Source organism: Salmo trutta, chromosome 2 (assembly GCF_901001165.1).
Source record: "Salmo trutta chromosome 2, fSalTru1.1, whole genome shotgun sequence".
Classification (NCBI taxonomy): Eukaryota; Metazoa; Chordata; class Actinopteri; order Salmoniformes; family Salmonidae; genus Salmo; species Salmo trutta.
The window spans coordinates 23039803-23058795 of record NC_042958.1 but is presented as its reverse complement, the minus strand read 5'-3'; the positions used below and the strand labels follow the sequence as shown (position 1 = coordinate 23058795).

The following is an 18993-nucleotide window of genomic DNA, read 5'->3' as shown; positions in this document are numbered from 1 at the left end:
TATAAATAAACAGCTGAAATTCTATAATGGATGTCTGTCCATAGCTGTGGGTTATTAAATCATTAATCCCATTTGGACAGGACCGGTGCCAATCATGCAGCCGGATAACAAGGCCAGGGCCAACAACAGTGATAGGACTATTACACAGAGGTGACAGCTTTAGGAAATAGAGAAAGAGAGGGTGAATAAATTCATTAGCGAGTGAGTGAATGACTGAATGAACGACTGAACCAAAAAAACGAACGAATGAATGGACAAACTAACCAACAAATGAATACATGGACGAACACATGACCTTGGGCAATCATCCCCAGGGATTGTAGGACCATGGGATCAGGAGATTACAGTGCTACTCCACTAGTTATCATCATCATCATCATCATCATCATCATCCCAGTCAGTCAGTACAGTGAACTGATCAGCTGCTTTCTGGGAGGACCACGGGGATTTATTCATTGACTGAATTAAATCTCTTGAAATAGACCCTGGATTAGCGGGGGCAAAGCACTTTGCAATTATATAATGATAGCGAGAATGATGGAGAGATAAACCACACACACCATAAACAGAAATAGAATCTGCACTCGATGCTATCCCTTATGACGGTAGCCTTCCCTTTAGCCTTCCCTGTAGCTCAGTTGGTAGAGCATGGTGTTTGCAACACCAGGGTTGTGGGTTCGATTCCCACGGGGGGCCAGCACAGGAAAAAAAAAAAAAAAAAAAAAAAAAAATGTATGAAATGTATGCATTCACTACTGTAAGTCGCTCTGGATAAGAGCGTCTGCTAAATGACTAAAATGTAAAAAATGTAAACCCTCATGTTGGTACGCACACACACACATGCCTCCAATACAACCCTGATTTTAAGAGGAGGAAGAGGGGAAAGGTTAAGACCCATCCGCTTTATAAGAGTCCTGTCCACTTCCCTTGAAGACCAAAATGACAAGGAAAGGAAGGACGAGGAGAGGTTTGATGGTGTACCCAGGTCTGCCCTCCCTCCCTCCCCCCCTCCTCCCTCCCTCCCTCCCCCCCTCCCCCCTCCCTCCTCCCTCCCTCCGGCAGCACACTGATGATATAAGCAGATGGTTGTATTTAACGAGAGGAAGGCTAGCCTACCGTAGATCTTCTGGATGCCTTGGAGGTCGTCGTGGGGCAGCTTGAAGTTCTCTGTGTCCATGTACTGGTAGAAGGGGGCCATGATGGCTGTGGGATCGTTGGAGTGTTCCAAACCAAGGGCATGGCCCAGCTCATGGACTGCCACTAGGAACAGATCATTACCTAGAGAGAGAGAGAGATGTGTGTGAGACATGTGTAGTGTGAGATCAGATCAGAGCACTAAGGGTGACATCTGCCTTTCGCACACATACAATCCCTATGAGTAAATGCACAATCATACTTCAAATGGACGGGATGTGTGAATTATAATCTGCAGCGCAATTTATTCTGAAACTTTTCTTGGAGTTTTACTATACACCCAAGAAACCCACAATCGCTAAATATGCACACACAGAAAGAGATGAGTGATATGTGTGTGAGAGGCGAGCAGGGTCAGAGTAGGGTCAAAGCAGGGTCGGAAGGGTCAGAGAGTGTGTGTGACAGCGACAGAGAGTGTGTGTGATCCACCACTGATCCCCCAAATGAAAGGATAATGCAGTAAAAACAACCACTACCACTGATGGGAACCATTATGGTCTTAACACACACACACACACACACACACACACACACACACACACACACACACACACAGATCAAAATGAACTGGAGTGTCTTCCCTCTGTGAGAGCATGGGAAGCACTGGTCCCCTTTCTAATTATGCGGGTAAGCCGGTGATTTTACGCTGCGTTGAACTCTGACCCCAGAAGGCTCCAGTGGCAACCAGCCGTGTCCCAGTCAGAGTGTACGTCCCAAATGACACCCTATTCCCTATATAGTGCACTACATATGGAATATGATGCCATTTGGGACGTAGCTTTAGAGTCATTCACTAACTGGGACAGAGGAGGACAGGAACCAGAAAACCCAGAATAAATAGAGAACAGTCGGAAAGCCACATTATCAATTAGTCTCTCTCTTTCTCTCTCTCTTCCGCTCTCTCTATCTCTCTCCCTCTCGCCCTCCTACCGTCTCCCTCTCTCTTCCTCTTTGTCCCCCCTCTCTCTCTCTGTCTATCGCTCTCTCTCTCTCCCTCCCTCTCTTCCTCCTACCGTCTCCCTCCCTCTTCCTCCCTCTTCCTCTCCCCCTCACTCTCACTCTTTCTGAAGCACCCGGCATGGATAAAAGGAGAATAGTTTATTTATTCTGTTCTCATTGACTTGAAGCACTTATCTACAGAGGAACGTATACCATGAATAACAGATCTAGTAACACAGAGCACACCCCTGGCCAGATGTGCTCTCTCAATAAGTATGCTGCTATAGACAAACACACAAATGACTGGGTCTGGATTTGTGTATACAGCAAATAAAATAGATGCCAGTATAAAGTCATATATAGTACCCACTGGGCACACACTGGTGGAATCAACATTGTTTCTACCACATTTCAATGAAATTACTTTAAACCAAAGTGGAATAGAAGTCGAATTGATGTCTGTGCCCAGTGGGTAGTGTCTCACAGTGCTATAATAGGCAATGTAAAAAATGATTCCAGCTGTATTTTATTATGTAAATGACTGTTATGGTTTAGCTGACATCAAAATGAAAATGTGAGCAAAATGCTAACAATCACAGAAAAGATTTATGCAAGAATATAATGAGGGTGAACGAGATAAATAATGATAGAGAGAGAGAACGAGAACGAGAAGAGAGAGAGTCCAATGGTTTAAGAATCACTTGGGAAATTGGGGCATATTGCTATGCAAATGAAGAGCGCGAGATGTCTACTCCAATCTATTTCCCTGATGGAAAGCAGAAGAGAAGCGAGGAGAAAAGAGAAGAGGAAAGGTGAGTAGAAGAGAGGAGGTGAGGAAAAGACAGGAGAGGACAGGTGAGGATAAGAGAGGAGCGGTGAGGAGAGGTGATGAAAAAAGAGCAGAGGTGAGGAGAGGAGAAGAGAGGTGAGGAGAAGAGAGGTGAGGAGAAGAGAGGAGAGGTGAGGAGAAGATAGGTGAGGAGAAAAGAGGAGAGGTGAGGTGAAGAGAGGTGAGGAGAAGAGAGGAGAGGTGAGGAGAGGTGAGGAGAAGAGAGGTGAGGAGGAGAGGTGAGGTGAGGAGAAGAGGAGAAGTGAGGTGAGGTGAGGAGAGGAGAGATATCGTTGGAAGTGGTTCTCCTGAGCTGGCCCATGTGGACCAACTGAGGACAGAGTTGAGACCGCCTTGAAACGAATCTTAATCACCAAAGCTTTATTTTAGGGAGCAGCAAAACAGTGAGCGGACGTTGCCATATGTCCATCATGGAATGAGAAATGCGTTGATGCCGTTGACCCTGGTATTTCGAAACTTTTACGTTTTTTTCCTGTAACAATTGTAACAGAAGCTATTATTAGGGGTTCAAACAGTGAAGCTTGCGAGTCAAGTTAGAGATTATCCTGAAGCATGTTCCTCTTAAATCATGGAACTGGGTGATGTCAAGTGGATTGTTCTGGTTACCAACAGGGATTAACTCCCAAGAAGGACGCTCTGAACTCTCAGCCAGAGTCTGATTGAGGCTGCGCTGCTCCAGTGAACTCAGGAGTTCCTCAGAGGTTGAAGGGGCCACCTGGGAGCCGCCCACTGAGAGAAGTCCCAGGACAACAGTCACAAACACCACCAGCATCATTTCTCAAATGTCTCACTATAATCTCTCAATATGTCTCCGTTTGTCTCTGTACAGAAAGTCTCTCACTCTAGCTGTTGATATTTTAATAGTTGCAGTCTTTTATCCACTGTGGTTTGCTCTCCTGTCCCTCTCTACCGCCAGATTCCAGGGACATTTGCTGTTTGCGCTGTCTGGGTCTTAGCACTGTTACTAAATATTAACAAGGTGAAAGTTGGGAATCAATGTAGGCCTGGATTCATTCAGATCCAGCGTTAACCAGCAATAGCAGACACCCACATAACGGATGTTTTGGCCGTGTCGGAGGTGGAACTTCAGGTGGAACTTTTGAAGCCGTCAAATCAGTGAGCAGCTGCTCTTGACCATTGTCACAAAGCCACACCCGTCCCACTCTGTTAATTAGTCAGAACGAGAAAGTGTAGGCTATACAGAAAGAATGCCGCTCAAATAGAAAAATGATTAAATTAAATAATGAGGGTTTCTATCATCCTAATAGAGGTGTAGATTACATCTCTCATTCCAACTCGTAAACAAGGCTGCATGGGATTTCTGTTAATGTGCAGCCAATGGCAATGTCCGCTTTAGGTGTAATGCCAGGAGCCACTTGTGGATTTGACAGCTCTAACGCAGTTCTATTTTCGACACCACCAAAACCACCGCCATGCGGATTTTGGCTCAATTGAATTGAGTAGCAACCAGAGATTCTTTGATCACGCCCATATATGGACTAATATATGGACTGATATGTGTCAATTTGAAAGCTTCTTTAACAAAGCTTATCTACTGGACAGCATGTGATTATTCTTCCGAAGAACTGTATCAAAAACATTTAAGCCACTTAAATGTTGCTAAAAGAAATTAGGTCATTTTAAAATCCTCTGAAAATGAAGAGTATTCTCTTTACTGCCCTAACTCACAGATAGTGATAACATGGACCAACAAGCTATTTGATTCTCTATTTTAGCAAACAAATGTGTACACAATTATTTAAAGAGGGAATCAGCAGTTTATACCTGTTAGGGACAGATGTTCCGCTAGCGGAACGTCTCACCAATATCCAATGGTAGAGCGTGGCGCGAAATACAAATACCTAAAAAATGCTATAACTTCAATTTCTCAAACATATGACTATTTTACACAATTTTAAAGACAAGACTCTCGTTAATCTAACCACATTGTCCGATTTCAAAAAGGCTTTACAGCGAAAGCAAAACATTAGATTATGTCAGGAGAGTACCCTGCCAAAAATAATCACACAGCCATTTTCAAAGCAAGCATATATGTCACAAAAACCAAAACCACAGCTAAATGCAGCACTAATCTTTGATGATCTTCATCAGATGACACTCCTAGGACATTATGTTATACAATACATGCATGTTTTGTTCAATCAAGTTCATATTTATATCAAAAACCAGCTTTTTACATTAGCATGTGATGCTCAGAACTAGCATACCCACCTCAAACTTCCGGTGAATTTACTAAATTACTCACGATAAACGTTGACAAAAAACATAACAATTATTTTAAGAATTATAGATACAGAACTCCTTTATGCAATCGCGGTGTCAGATTTTAAAATAGCTTTTTGGCGAAAGCACATTTCGCAATATTCTGAGAAGATAGCCCGGTCATCATGGCTAGCTAATTTGACACCCACCAAGTTTGGCCCTCACCAAACTCAGATTTACTATAAGAAAAATTGGATTACCTTTGCTGTTCTTCGTCAGAATGCACTCCCAGGACTTCTACTTCAACAACAAATGTTGTTTTGGTTCCAAATAATCCATAGTTATATTCAAATACCTCCGTTTTGTTCGTGCGTTCAAGTCACTATTCGAAGGGTGACGCGCAAGCGCATTTCGTGACAAAAAAATTCTAAATATTTCATTACCGTACTTCGAAGCATGTCAAACGCTGTTTAAAATCTATTTTTATGCTATTTTTCTCGTAAAATAGCGATAATATTCCAACCAGGCGACGTTGTTTTCATTCAAAGGCTGAAAGAGACTGCAGAGACGTCATTCCACTTTCTGGCGCCTTCTGAGAGCCAATGGAAGCCTTAGAAAATGTCACGTTATAGCAGAGATGCTGTATTTTCGATAGAGATGCCACAGAAGGAGAACAAATTGTCAGACAGGGCACTTCCTGTATGGAATCTTCTCAGGTTTTGGCCTGCCATATGAGTTCTGTTATACTCACAGACACCATTCAAACAGTTTTAGAAACTTTTGTGTTTTCTATCCAAATCTACTAATTATATGCATATTCTAGTTTCTGGGCAGGAGTAGTAACCAGATTAAATCGGGTACGTTTTTTATCCGGCCGTGAAAATACTGCCCCCTATCCCAAACAGGTTAAACAATGACAAAGTGCTTCCCCGCCCCTGTTTCCATAAAAAGCTGAAGGATGGAGCTGGAGAAATGTAACCACTCTCAAATTCATAGACAGAACTAGGGAAGCAAGGATTGACCATCCATGATATCAACATGATAGTTTTAATTAATACATTTTTTATTAATGTTCAGAACTGATCAAGAGGCCAGCCGAAATTGATAAAAGGGCCAGATCTGGCCCGTGGGCTGCCAGTTGAAGAGCCCTGCTGTACAGTATATGGTACAGAGTGCAGAGAGATTCACAGGCTACCTTGACTCTCACCTTGACCCCTGACCCCTGTAGTCTCTGTGACATCATATCCTGTCAACAGCCATATCTCATCCTCCAACAATGGAACCGGATGAAGGGAGGAGCACTGTCCTTCAGATATCAGTTTAAAAATCACTACCGTATATCTTCTCTATATCTCCATCCCGCGTGACCAACAGACAGTGTCATTGTGAAAACCTGCTGGAGCTCTCCTCTCCTCCCCATGTCTCCCTTTTACCTCTCATCTCTCCCCCTTTCTCCTCTCCGCTCCTCTCCTTCCCTCTCTCCCCCATTCTCCTCTCCGCTCCTCTCCTTCCCTCTCTCCCCCTTTCTCCTCTCCTCTCCTTCCCTCTCTCCCCCTTTCTCCTCTCCTTCCCTCTCTCCCCCTTTCTCCTCTCCTTCCCTCTCTCCCCCTTTCTCCTCTCCTTCCCTCTCTCCCCCTTTCTCCTCTCCTTCCCTCTCTCCCCCTTTCTCCTCTCCTTCCCTCTCTCCCCCTTTCTCCTCTCCTTCCCTCTCTCCCCCCTTTCTCCTCTCCTTCCCTCTCTCCCCCTTTCTCCTCTCCACTCCTCTCCTTCCCTCTCTCCCCCTTTCTCCACTCCACTCCTCTCTCCCCCATTCTCCTCTCCGCTCCTCTCCTTCCCTCTCTCCCCCTTTCTCCTCTCCTTCCCTCTCTCCCCCTTTCTCCTCTCCTTCCCTCTCTCCCCCTTTCTCCTCTCCTTCCCTCTCTCCCCCTTTCTCCTCTCCTTCCCTCTCTCTCCCCCTTTCTCCTCTCCTTCCCTCTCTCCCCCTTTCTCCTCTCCTTCCCTCTCTCCCCCTTTCTCCTCTCCTTCCCTCTCTCCCCCTTTCCTCCTCCCTCTCTCCCCCTTTCTCCTCTCCTTCCCTCTCTCCCCCTTTCTCCTCTCCTTCCCTCTCTCCCCCTTTCTCCTCTCCTTCCCTCTCTCCCCCTTTCTCCTCTCCTTCCCTCTCTCCCCCTTTCTCCTCTCCGCTCCTATCCTTCCCGCTGTCCCCTTTCTCCTCTCCTCGCCTCCCCTCTCCTCTCTCTGCCACTACAGTCCTCTCCTACTGAACAGACACTGGAGGTCATACTGTTATAAATGAGGCAGGGAGGAAGCTAACCCTCTCGCACAGAGAGAAGAGATAGGGAGGGAGGGTGGGAGGGAGGGAGGGGAAGACACTGGAGATTTATGATCACCATCTCATTTTCTATTCTCTCTCTCTGCCCCCTCTCTCTCTCTCTCTCTCTCTCTCTCTCTCTCCTCCTCTCTCTCTCCTCTCTCCTCTCATCTCTCTCTCCTCTCTCTCTCTCTCTCTCTCTCCTCTCTCTCTCTCTCTCTCTCTCTCTCTCTCTCTCTCTCTCTCTCTCTCTCTCTCTCTCTCTCTCAATTGAATTCAATTCAAAGGGCTCTATTGACATGGGAAACATATGTTTACATTGCCAACGCAAATGGAATAGACAATAAACAAAGGGGAAATAAACAAGGGAAATAAACAAGGGAAACCGTAGTGAACGTTACACTCAAAAGTTTCAAAGAATAAAAGACATTTCAAAGGTTATATTATTGGCTATGTACAATGTGCAAGTAGTTGAAAGGGAAAGTAAATAAACAGATCTCTCTCTCTCTCTCTTTCCTCCTCTCTCTCTCTCTCTCTCTCTCTCTCCTCTCTCTCTCTCTCTCTCTCTCTCTCTCTCTCTCTCTCTCTCTCTCTCTCTCTCTCTCTCTCTCTCTCTCAGCAGCAGCAAAATATACAGGAGCTGTGATTAGGAACCTGGAGCTCCACTAGATCTGCCCTTTCCTCATAATTGATTGGTTACGTGGCTAGCTGCACATGCCACAGTGCAGGGCTGCTCCCGGGGACACACGTGACTCAGTCTGTTTCTTACTCACCAGACTGACTCTGAGTCCTTCGTCTTTCCACTAGATCTAGGGCTCTCGACACACAGGAGTTCTATTGCTCTGCATGGCAGTGCTGGCCTCTACCTGCGGTTGTAACTCTGACCTCCTATTCCCCATACAGTGAGAGGGACGACAGTATTTCACCACAATAAACTTTCGCTTCGACAAGAAACAAAGTCATATGGATCTGACCGTGGTTTACTGTACCTTTCTCTGCTCTACCTCTTTACGTACAGTACTGTACTGTACTCTCTCTCTCTCTCTTTCTGCTCCTAACTTAACAAAATAAAAGCATATCATTGCTTTTGTCATGAATGCTGTTTCAGTTGCTCTGTATTTATCTACTCATTCAATTCATCATGGGTTTGTGAAAGGGCATGCGAGAGAGGGAGAGGAGAGAGAGAGAGAGGTAGGGAGACAGGGAGTGAGAGGGAGAAAGAGAGTGAGGGGGAGACAGAAACAGAGACAGAGAGAGGTGTTTGTACGATATTAAAAGGCTGACACTGCATCTTCTGCAGGAACTAAAACAACAACAATTGAACTGCATCATCCACATGCCATATAATTACCAACGATGTAGTACAACACTCCCATCTCTAGCAGAGCTCCCCAAGGAAAGACAGATCTGCCGCCCATCAGCCTTCCCCCACTCAAGGCCTGACACTTGTGTTGACAACTGTGTTATTATTGCATGCTTGCTGTTGCTGCTGTTGTTTACGCCCGAGTCTTAGCACTGAGAATAAGCACTTCCTTTGTCCCTGGAGGAGCTAAATGTTCCCATTGTCTTCCTCCTACCCAGAATTCCCTGGGTCGAGGCCCCTGAAGAGTAGAGCGGCCGTCTGAGAGGTGTGAGTGTGTGCGCCGGCGTGCGTGCGTGTGAGTAACTGGTTGTGGTACTAAAGGACTGGAAGTGAGTGGGAGGAGGAAGAGGAAACGGGAGAGGAGAGAAACGGAACGGAAGAAAGATGAGAAAGAAGCTGAAGAAATACAGGGAAACAGTGATTCCCAATATTTTGACAGCAGTGCCGCTTCAGTCAATTGTCAATAACATGTCACGCATATGTACTGGAGAGTCAAACCGAAAGAGATAAAGTGTGAACGAGAGCAAGGCGAGGGAGGGAGGGAAGGAGTAGCTGAGTGCTGAGATTCCAGGAGCAGTCTGAGAGTTTGGTGCCCCTGCCTGCCTGTGCTGTTGCCAGCAGGGCTCAGGTTCTGTTTCTTATGCTGCGCCTGGCCTGGTTTCTGGGTGTGAACAGACAGACTGGCCATTATGGCTGCAGCCAAACTACAGCACCCCGCCACAATGTTATCTCTCTATCTCCCTGATTTACACTCTCTCTCTTTTCTCGCACCACCTCTCTCTCTCTGTCCGCCCCCATTCTGCATACCTGTGCTCTCTGCTTTGGGGAAATTCCATGCTTACAGAATTACGCTGAGTATATCACACAAAAAACGGAAAAATGCGATTCTCAGCGTAATTCCCTTTCGCAAAAACCTTATCAGTGATCTCCTGTTAAAACACAATTGTGTTGAATGAATCCATCTTCTCTACAAAAGAGCTGAAAGAGGAGGCAGGAAAGGAAAGAGGGGAAGTGGCTGTGTATGGAGGTTGTTTAATTAATGGCCTTGTTGGGGAGGTTATGAGTTTGACTTCCAGCTCCCTGCCTGAAGTGCTGTGGCAGAAAGAGGCATGTGAGATAAACTATGTAGAGAGAGGTCTGTGTGTGCGTGTGTGCGTGCGTGTGTGTGTGTGGGCGGAAGAGGCTGATGCCACCCACATAGCAGCTAGTGCTAGTGTCAGTGGGTGAGCGTCTATTTCTAGAGGCAGCCTGGTGGGGTAGAGAATGGTGCTAGCTTTCTCTCTCTCTCTCTCTTTCTCTCTCTCTCTCTCTCTCCTATATCTCTCTCTCTCCTATATCTCTCTCTCTCCTATACCTTTCTCTCTCCTATATCTCTCTCTCTCTCTCTTTTATATCTCTCTCTCTCTCTCTTATATCTCTCTCTCTCTCTTACATCTCTCTCTCTCTCTCTCTCTCTCTTATATCTCTCTCTCTTATATCTCTCTCTCTCTCTTACATCTCTCTCTCTCTCTCTCTCTCTTATATCTCTCTCTCTCCTATATCTCTCTCTCTCTCTCTTATCTCTCTCTCTCTCTCCTATATCTCTCTCTCTCTCTATGCCACACACTGTGTTAATAAAACAAATCAAGTTAGTTCTCACTGCATAGATTCATTGCTATACAAACATTTGGAAAAATCATTCAAAATCAAGTTCTTCTAATTATTTTGTCTGCTAGTTCATGTATTTGTTTGCTTTTCCCTCAGTACAGTACAGTACCCTAGCCTCCTCAGTTCCCTCAGTACAGTACAGTATCCTAGCCTCAGTTCCCTCAGTACAGTACAGTACCCTAGCCTCCTCAGTTCCCTCAGTACAGTACAGTATCCTAGCCTCCTCAGTTCCCTCAGTACAGTACAGTACCCTAGCCTCCTCAGTTCCCTCAGTACAGTACAGTACCCTAGCCTCCTCAGTTCCCTCAGTATAGTACAATACCCTAGTCTCCTCAGTTCCCTCAGTACAGTACAGTACCCTAGCCTCAGTTCCCTCAGTACAGTACAGTACCCTAGCCTCAGTTCCCTCAGTACAGTACAGTACCCTAGTCTCCTCAGTTCCCTCAGTACAGTACCCTAGCCTCAGTTCCCTCAGTACAGTACAGTACCCTAGCCTCCTCAGTTCCCTCAGTACAGTACAGTACCGTAGTCTCCTCAGTTCCTTCAGTATAGTACAGTACCCTAGCCTCCTCAGTTCCCTCAGTACAGTACAGTACCGTAGTCTCCTCAGTTCCTTCAGTACAGTACACTAGCCTCAGGTCCCTCAGTACAGTACCCTAGCCTCCTCAGTTCCCTCAGTACAGTATCCTAGCCTCAGTTCCCTCAGTACAGTACAGTACCCTAGCCTCCTCAGTTCCCTCAGTACAGTACAGTACAGTACCCTAGCCTCCTCAGTTCCCTCAGTACAGTACAGTACCCTAGCCTCCTCAGTTCCCTCAGTACAGTACAGTACAGTACAGTACCCTAGTCTCCTCAGTTCCCTCAGTACAGTACAGTACCCTAGTCTCCTCAGTTCCCTCAGTACAGTACAGTACCCTAGCCTCCTCAGTTTCCTCAGTACAGTACAGTACCCTAGCCTCCTCAGTTCCCTCAGTACAGTACAGTACCCTAGTCTCCTCAGTTCCCTCAGTACAGTACCCTAGCCTCAGTTCCCTCAGTACAGTACCCTAGCCTCCTCAGTTCCCTCAGTACAGTACAGTACCCTAGTCTCCTCAGTTCCTTCAGTACAGTACCCTAGCCTCAGGTCCCTCAGTACAGTACCCTAGCCTCCTCAGTTCCCTCAGTACAGTATCCTAGCCTCAGTTCCCTCAGTACAGTACATTACCCTAGCCTCCTCAGTTCCCTCAGTACAGTATCCTAGCCACCTCAGTTCCCTCAGTACAGTACAGTACCCTAGTCTCCTCAGTTCCCTCAGTACAGTACAGTACCCTAGCCTCCTCAGTACAGTACAGTACCCTAGCCTCCTCAGTTCCCTCAGTACAGTACAGTACCCTAGCCTCCTCAGTTCCCTCAGTACAGTACAGTACCCTAGCCTCCTCAGTTCCCTCAGTACAGTACAGTAACCTAGCCTCCTCAGTTCCCTCAGTACAGTACAGTACCCTAGCCTCCTCAGTTCCCTCAGTACAGTACAGTACCCTAGCATCCTCAGTTCCCTCAGTACAGTACAGTACAGTACCCTAGCCTCCTCAGTTCCCTCAGTACAGTACCCTAGCCTCCTCAGTTCCCTCAGTACAGTACAGTACAGTACCCTAGCCTCCTCAGTTCCCTCAGTACAGTACAGTACAGTACCCTAGGCTCCTCAGTTCCCTCAGTACAGCACATTACCCTAGTCTCCTCAGTGCCCTCAGTAGAGTACAGTACCCTAGCCTCAGTTCCCTCAGTACAGTACAGTACCCTAGCCTCAGTTCCCTCAGTACAGTACAGTACCCTAGCCTCCTCAGTTCCCTCAGTACAGTACAGTACCCTAGCCTCCTCAGTTCCCTCAGTACAGTACAGTAACCTAGCATCCTCAGTTCCCTCAGTACAGTACAGTACCCTAGTCTCCTCAGTTCCCTCAGTACAGTACAGTACCCTAGCCTCCTCAGTTCCCTCAGTACAGTACCCTAGCCTCAGTTCCCTCAGTACAGTACAGTACCCTAGCCTCAGTTCCCTCAGTACAGTACAGAACCCTAGCCTCAGTTCCCTCAGTACAGTACCCTAGCCTCCTCAGTTACCTCAGTACAGTACAGTACAGTACCCTAGCCTCAGTTCCCTCAGTACAGTACCCTAGCCTCCTCAGTTCCCTCAGTACAGTACCCTAGCCTCAGTTCCCTCAGTACAGTACAGTACCCTAGCCTCCTCAGTTCCCTCAGTACAGTACAGTACCCTAGTCTCCTCAGTTCCTTCAGTACAGTATCCTAGCCTCAGTTCCCTCAGTACAGTACAATACCCTAGCCTCCTCAGTTCCCTCAGTACAGTATCCTAGCCACCTCAGTTCCCTCAGTACAGTACAGTACCCTAGTCTCCTCAGTTCCCTCAGTACAGTACAGTACCCTAGCCTCCTCAGTTCCCTCAGTACAGTACAGTACCCTAACCTCCTCTGTTCCCTCAGTACAGTACAGTACCCTAGTCTCCTCAGTTCCCTCAGTAGAGTACAGTACCCTAGCCTCAGTTCCCTCAGTACAGTACAGTACCCTAGTCTCCTCAGTTCCCTCAGTACAGTACCCTAGCCTCAGTTCCCTCAGTACAGTACCCTAGCCTCCTCAGTTCCCTCAGTACAGTATCCTAGCCTCAGTTCCCTCAGTACAGTACAGTACCCTAGCCTCCTCAGTTCCCTCAGTACAGTACAGTACCCTAGCCTCCTCAGTTTCCTCAGTACAGTACAGTACCCTAGCCTCCTCAGTTCCCTCAGTACAGTACAGTACCCTAGTCTCCTCAGTTCCCTCAGTACAGTACCCTAGCCTCAGTTCCCTCAGTACAGTACCCTAGCCTCCTCAGTTCCCTCAGTACAGTACAGTACCCTAGTCTCCTCAGTTCCTTCAGTACAGTACCCTAGCCTCAGGTCCCTCAGTACAGTACCCTAGCCTCCTCAGTTCCCTCAGTACAGTATCCTAGCCTCAGTTCCCTCAGTACAGTACATTACCCTAGCCTCCTCAGTTCCCTCAGTACAGTATCCTAGCCACCTCAGTTCCCTCAGTACAGTACAGTACCCTAGTCTCCTCAGTTCCCTCAGTACAGTACAGTACCCTAGCCTCCTCAGTACAGTACAGTACCCTAGCCTCCTCAGTTCCCTCAGTACAGTACAGTACCCTAGCCTCCTCAGTTCCCTCAGTACAGTACAGTACCCTAGCCTCCTCAGTTCCCTCAGTACAGTACAGTAACCTAGCCTCCTCAGTTCCCTCAGTACAGTACAGTACCCTAGCCTCCTCAGTTCCCTCAGTACAGTACAGTACCCTAGCATCCTCAGTTCCCTCAGTACAGTACAGTACAGTACCCTAGCCTCCTCAGTTCCCTCAGTACAGTACCCTAGCCTCCTCAGTTCCCTCAGTACAGTACAGTACAGTACCCTAGCCTCCTCAGTTCCCTCAGTACAGTACAGTACAGTACCCTAGGCTCCTCAGTTCCCTCAGTACAGCACATTACCCTAGTCTCCTCAGTGCCCTCAGTAGAGTACAGTACCCTAGCCTCAGTTCCCTCAGTACAGTACAGTACCCTAGCCTCAGTTCCCTCAGTACAGTACAGTACCCTAGCCTCCTCAGTTCCCTCAGTACAGTACAGTACCCTAGCCTCCTCAGTTCCCTCAGTACAGTACAGTAACCTAGCATCCTCAGTTCCCTCAGTACAGTACAGTACCCTAGTCTCCTCAGTTCCCTCAGTACAGTACAGTACCCTAGCCTCCTCAGTTCCCTCAGTACAGTACCCTAGCCTCAGTTCCCTCAGTACAGTACAGTACCCTAGCCTCAGTTCCCTCAGTACAGTACAGAACCCTAGCCTCAGTTCCCTCAGTACAGTACCCTAGCCTCCTCAGTTACCTCAGTACAGTACAGTACAGTACCCTAGCCTCAGTTCCCTCAGTACAGTACCCTAGCCTCCTCAGTTCCCTCAGTACAGTACCCTAGCCTCAGTTCCCTCAGTACAGTACAGTACCCTAGCCTCCTCAGTTCCCTCAGTACAGTACAGTACCCTAGTCTCCTCAGTTCCTTCAGTACAGTATCCTAGCCTCAGTTCCCTCAGTACAGTACAATACCCTAGCCTCCTCAGTTCCCTCAGTACAGTATCCTAGCCACCTCAGTTCCCTCAGTACAGTACAGTACCCTAGTCTCCTCAGTTCCCTCAGTACAGTACAGTACCCTAGCCTCCTCAGTTCCCTCAGTACAGTACAGTACCCTAACCTCCTCTGTTCCCTCAGTACAGTACAGTACCCTAGTCTCCTCAGTTCCCTCAGTAGAGTACAGTACCCTAGCCTCAGTTCCCTCAGTACAGTACAGTACCCTAGTCTCCTCAGTTCCCTCAGTACAGTACCCTAGCCTCAGTTCCCTCAGTACAGTATCCTAGCCTCCTCAGTTCCCTCAGTACAGTATCCTAGCCTCAGTTCCCTCAGTACAGTACAGTACCCTAGCCTCCTCAGTTCCCTCAGTACAGTACAGTACCCTAGTCTCCTCAGTTCCCTCAGTAGAGTACAGTACCCTAGCCTCCTCAGTTCCCTCAGTACAGTACCCTAGCCTCAGTTCCCTCAGTACAGTACAGTACCCTAGCCTCAGTTCCCTCAGTACAGTACAGTACCCTAGTCTCCTCAGTTCCCTCAGTACAGTACCCTAGCCTCAGTTCCCTCAGTACAGTACCCTAGCCTCCTCAGTTCCCTCAGTACAGTATCCTAGCCTCAGTTCCCTCAGTACAGTACAGTACCCTAGCCTCCTCAGTTCCCTCAGTACAGTATCCTAGCCACCTCAGTTCCCTCAGTACAGTACAGTACCCTAGTCTCCTCAGTTCCCTCAGTAGAGTACAGTACCCTAGCCTCCTCAGTTCCCTCAGTACAGTACCCTAGCCTCAGTTCCCTCAGTACAGTACAGTACCCTAGCCTCAGTTCCCTCAGTACAGTACAGTACCCTAGCCTCCTCAGTTCCCTCAGTACAGTACAGTACCCTAGTCTCCTCAGTTCCTTCAGTACAGTACCCTAGCCTCAGGTCCCTCAGTACAGTACCCTAGCCTCCTCAGTTCCCTCAGTACAGTACAGTACCCTAGCCTCCTCAGTTCCCTCAGTACAGTACAGTACCCTAGCCTCCTCAGTTCCCTCAGTACAGTACAGTACCCTAGCCTCCTCAGTTCCCTCAGTACAGTACAGTAACCTAGCCTCCTCAGTTCCCTCAGTACAGTACAGTACCCTAGCCTCCTCAGTTCCCTCAGTACAGTACAGTACCCTAGCCTCCTCAGTTCCCTCAGTACAGTACAGTACCCTAGCCTCCTCAGTTCCCTCAGTACAGTACAGTACCCTAGCCTCCTCAGTTCCCTCAGTACAGTACAGTACAGTACCCTAGCCTCCTCAGTTCCCTCAGTACAGTACAGTACAGTACAGGACAGTACAGTACCCTAGTCTCCTCAGTTCCCTCAGTACAGTACATTACCCTAGTCTCCTCAGTTCCCTCAGTACAGTACAGTACCCTAGCCTCAGTTCCCTCAGTACAGTACAGTACCCTAGCCTCAGTTCCCTCAGTATAGTACAGTACCCTAGCCTCCTCAGTTCCCTCAGTACAGTACAGTACCCTAGCCTCCTCAGTTCCCTCAGTACAGTACAGTAACCTAGCATCCTCAGTTCCCTCAGTACAGTACAGTACCCTAGTCTCCTCAGTTCCCTCAGTACAGTACAGTACCCTAGCCTCCTCAGTTCCCTCAGTACAGTACCCTAGCCTCAGTTCCCTCAGTACAGTACAGTACCCTAGCCTCAGTTCCCTCAGTACAGTACAGTACCCTAGCCTCAGTTCCCGCAGTACAGTACCCTAGCCTCCTCAGTTCCCTCAGTACAGTACAGTACAGTACCCTAGCCTCAGTTCCCTCAGTACAGTACCCTAGCCTCCTCAGTTCCCTCAGTACAGTACAGTACCCTAGCCTCCTCAGTTCCCTCAGTACAGTACAGTACCCTAGCCTCAGTTCCCTCAGTACAGTACCCTAGCCTCCTCAGTTTCCTCAGTACAGCACAGTACCCTAGCCTCCTCAGTTCCCTCAGTACAGTACAGTACCCTAGTCTCCTCAGTTCCCTCAGTACAGTACAGTACCCTAGTCTCCTCAGTTCCTTCAGTACAGTACCCTAGCCTCAGGTCCCTCAGTACAGTACCCTAGCCTCCTCAGTTCCCTCAGTACAGTATCCTAGCCTCAGTTCCCTCAGTACAGTACAGTACCCTAGCCTCCTCAGTTCCCTCAGTACAGTACCCTAGTCTCCTCAGTTCCTTCAGTACAGTACCCTAGCCTCAGGTCCCTCAGTACAGTACCCTAGTCTCCTCAGTTCCTTCAGTACAGTACAGTACCCTAGCCTCAGTTCCCTCAGTACAGTGCAGTACAGTACCCTAGCCTCCTCAGTTCCCTCAGTACAGTACAGTACCCTAGCCTCAGGTCCCTCAGTACAGTACAGTACCCTAGCCTCCTCAGTTTCCTCAGTACAGTACAGTACCCTAGCCTCAGTTCCCTCAGTACAGTACAGTACCCTAGCCTCCTCAGTTCCCTCAGTACAGTACCCTAGCCTCCTCAGTTCCCTCAATACAGTACCCTAGCCTCCTCAGTTCCCTCAGTACAGTACAGTACCCTAGCCTCCTCAGTTCCCTCAGTACAGTACAATACCCTAGCCTCAGTTCCCTCAGTACAGTACAGTACCCTAGCCTCCTCAGTTCCCTCAGTACAGAACCCTAGCCTCCTTAGTTCCCTCAGTACAGTACCCTAGCCTCAGTTCCCTCAGTACAGTACAGTACCCTAGCCTCCTCAGTTCCCTCAGTACAGTACCCTAGCCTCAGTTCCCTCAGTACAGTACAGTACCCTAGCCTCCTTAGTTCCCTCAGTACAGTACCCTAGCCACTTCAGTTCCCTCAGTACAGTACAGTACCCTAGCCTCCTCAGTTCCCTCAGTACAGTACACTAGCCTCAGTTCCCTCAGTACAGTACAGTACCCTATCCTCCTCAGTTCCCTCAGTCCAGTACCCTAGCCTCCTCAGTTCCCTCAGTACAGTACAGTACCCTAGCCTCCTTAGTTCCCTCAGTACAGTACCCTAGCCTCCTCAGTTCCCTCAGTACAGTACCCTAGCCTCCTCAGTTCCCTCAGTACAGTACCCTAGCCACTTCAGTTCCCTCAGTACAGTACAGTACCCTAGCCTCCTCAGTTCCCTCAGTACAGTACACTAGTCTCAGTTCCCTCAGTACAGTACAGTACCCTATCCTCCTCAGTTCCCTCAGTCCAGTACCCTAGCCTCCTCAGTTCCCTCAGTACAGTACAGTACCCTAGCCTCCTTAGTTCCCTCAGTACAGTACCCTAGCCTCCTCAGTTCCCTCAGTACAGTACCCTAGCCTCCTCAGTTCCCTCAGTACAGTACCCTAGCCTCCTCAGTTCCCTCAGTACAGTACCCTAGCCTCCTCAGATTCCTCTCTGTGTGTTCAGCTCTTCACAGTAACCGTCCCTGCTGCTGGCCTCCAGCAAGGTATACCACTGACAGTCATCAATATCAATACCTCTTCTCCAAATGTCACTACACTGGGTGTTTGTAGAAGCAAACTGTTTGTGCACACACGCATGCGCGCGCACACACACACACACACACACACACACACACACACACACACACACACACACACACACACACACACACACACACACACACACACACACACACACACACACACACACACACACAGTAAAGAGACAGAGATCAGTCCCAGTTCCCTGGCAGCCGAGCAGCATCAGTGTATAAATGACTGTTTTCTGCTGCTGCAGTTTGAAGGCTGCTCCATCTTATCAAAGCTCCACATCCCGTCACTGGCCGCATGCTGAGAATCCAGGCCTAAAAATAGACCCACAAGGACACCATATGTTCCTTCACAACACAGCCTCCTTCACTGCCACATCTACAACATCCACAACACCAAAGCCTGAAACGGTGTTGAACCATGTTCTACAGTAGGTTATCCCTGTGAGTCTTTCATGAGACACAAGGACTGTATTTCAGCTGCCGGCATCTGAATAAGGAATCAGTTCAACGACAGGGAAAACAGATTGGAAATAGACGATTAGCAGTTCATTCAATCAATGGAAATGTTTTAAGCTTCCTGCTATGTTGCAGGGTGACAACCAATCAATAAACCGACGAGTCAATGGCTATCAACTCCCACGTGCCTGTATGGCCCATCCTCAAACATGTTATTACAGATCTAGGATCAGCTTCCCCTCCCCCAATCCTAGCCTTAACCATTAGTGGGGGAAATGCTGAACTGATCCAAGGTCTAGGGGCAACCCCACCCTATTCCTGTTATTCCATACGATCTCCAACCCAGCAGGATGTGACCCATGTAGAATGTAGACTCATAAAGTCTTGACATTCTATCTCCTAGTGCATTGTTTAGCTAACCCCTACATTC

At 47.9% G+C, this 18993-nt stretch overlaps 1 protein-coding gene across 1 annotated transcript in view; it reads right to left on the bottom strand.

The window, feature by feature from the left end:
* The window catches only part of mmp16a (matrix metallopeptidase 16a (membrane-inserted)), a 69467-nt gene that overhangs the window by 24353 nt on the left and 26121 nt on the right, over positions 1–18993 (bottom strand). The window contains exons 5-6 of the mRNA XM_029691199.1: positions 3590–3712; positions 1117–1278 (exon numbers count right to left, since the gene is read on the bottom strand). Coding sequence (XP_029547059.1) covers positions 1117–1278; positions 3590–3712 — 285 coding nt within the window. The remainder of the gene's footprint in view (positions 1–1116; positions 1279–3589; positions 3713–18993) is intronic.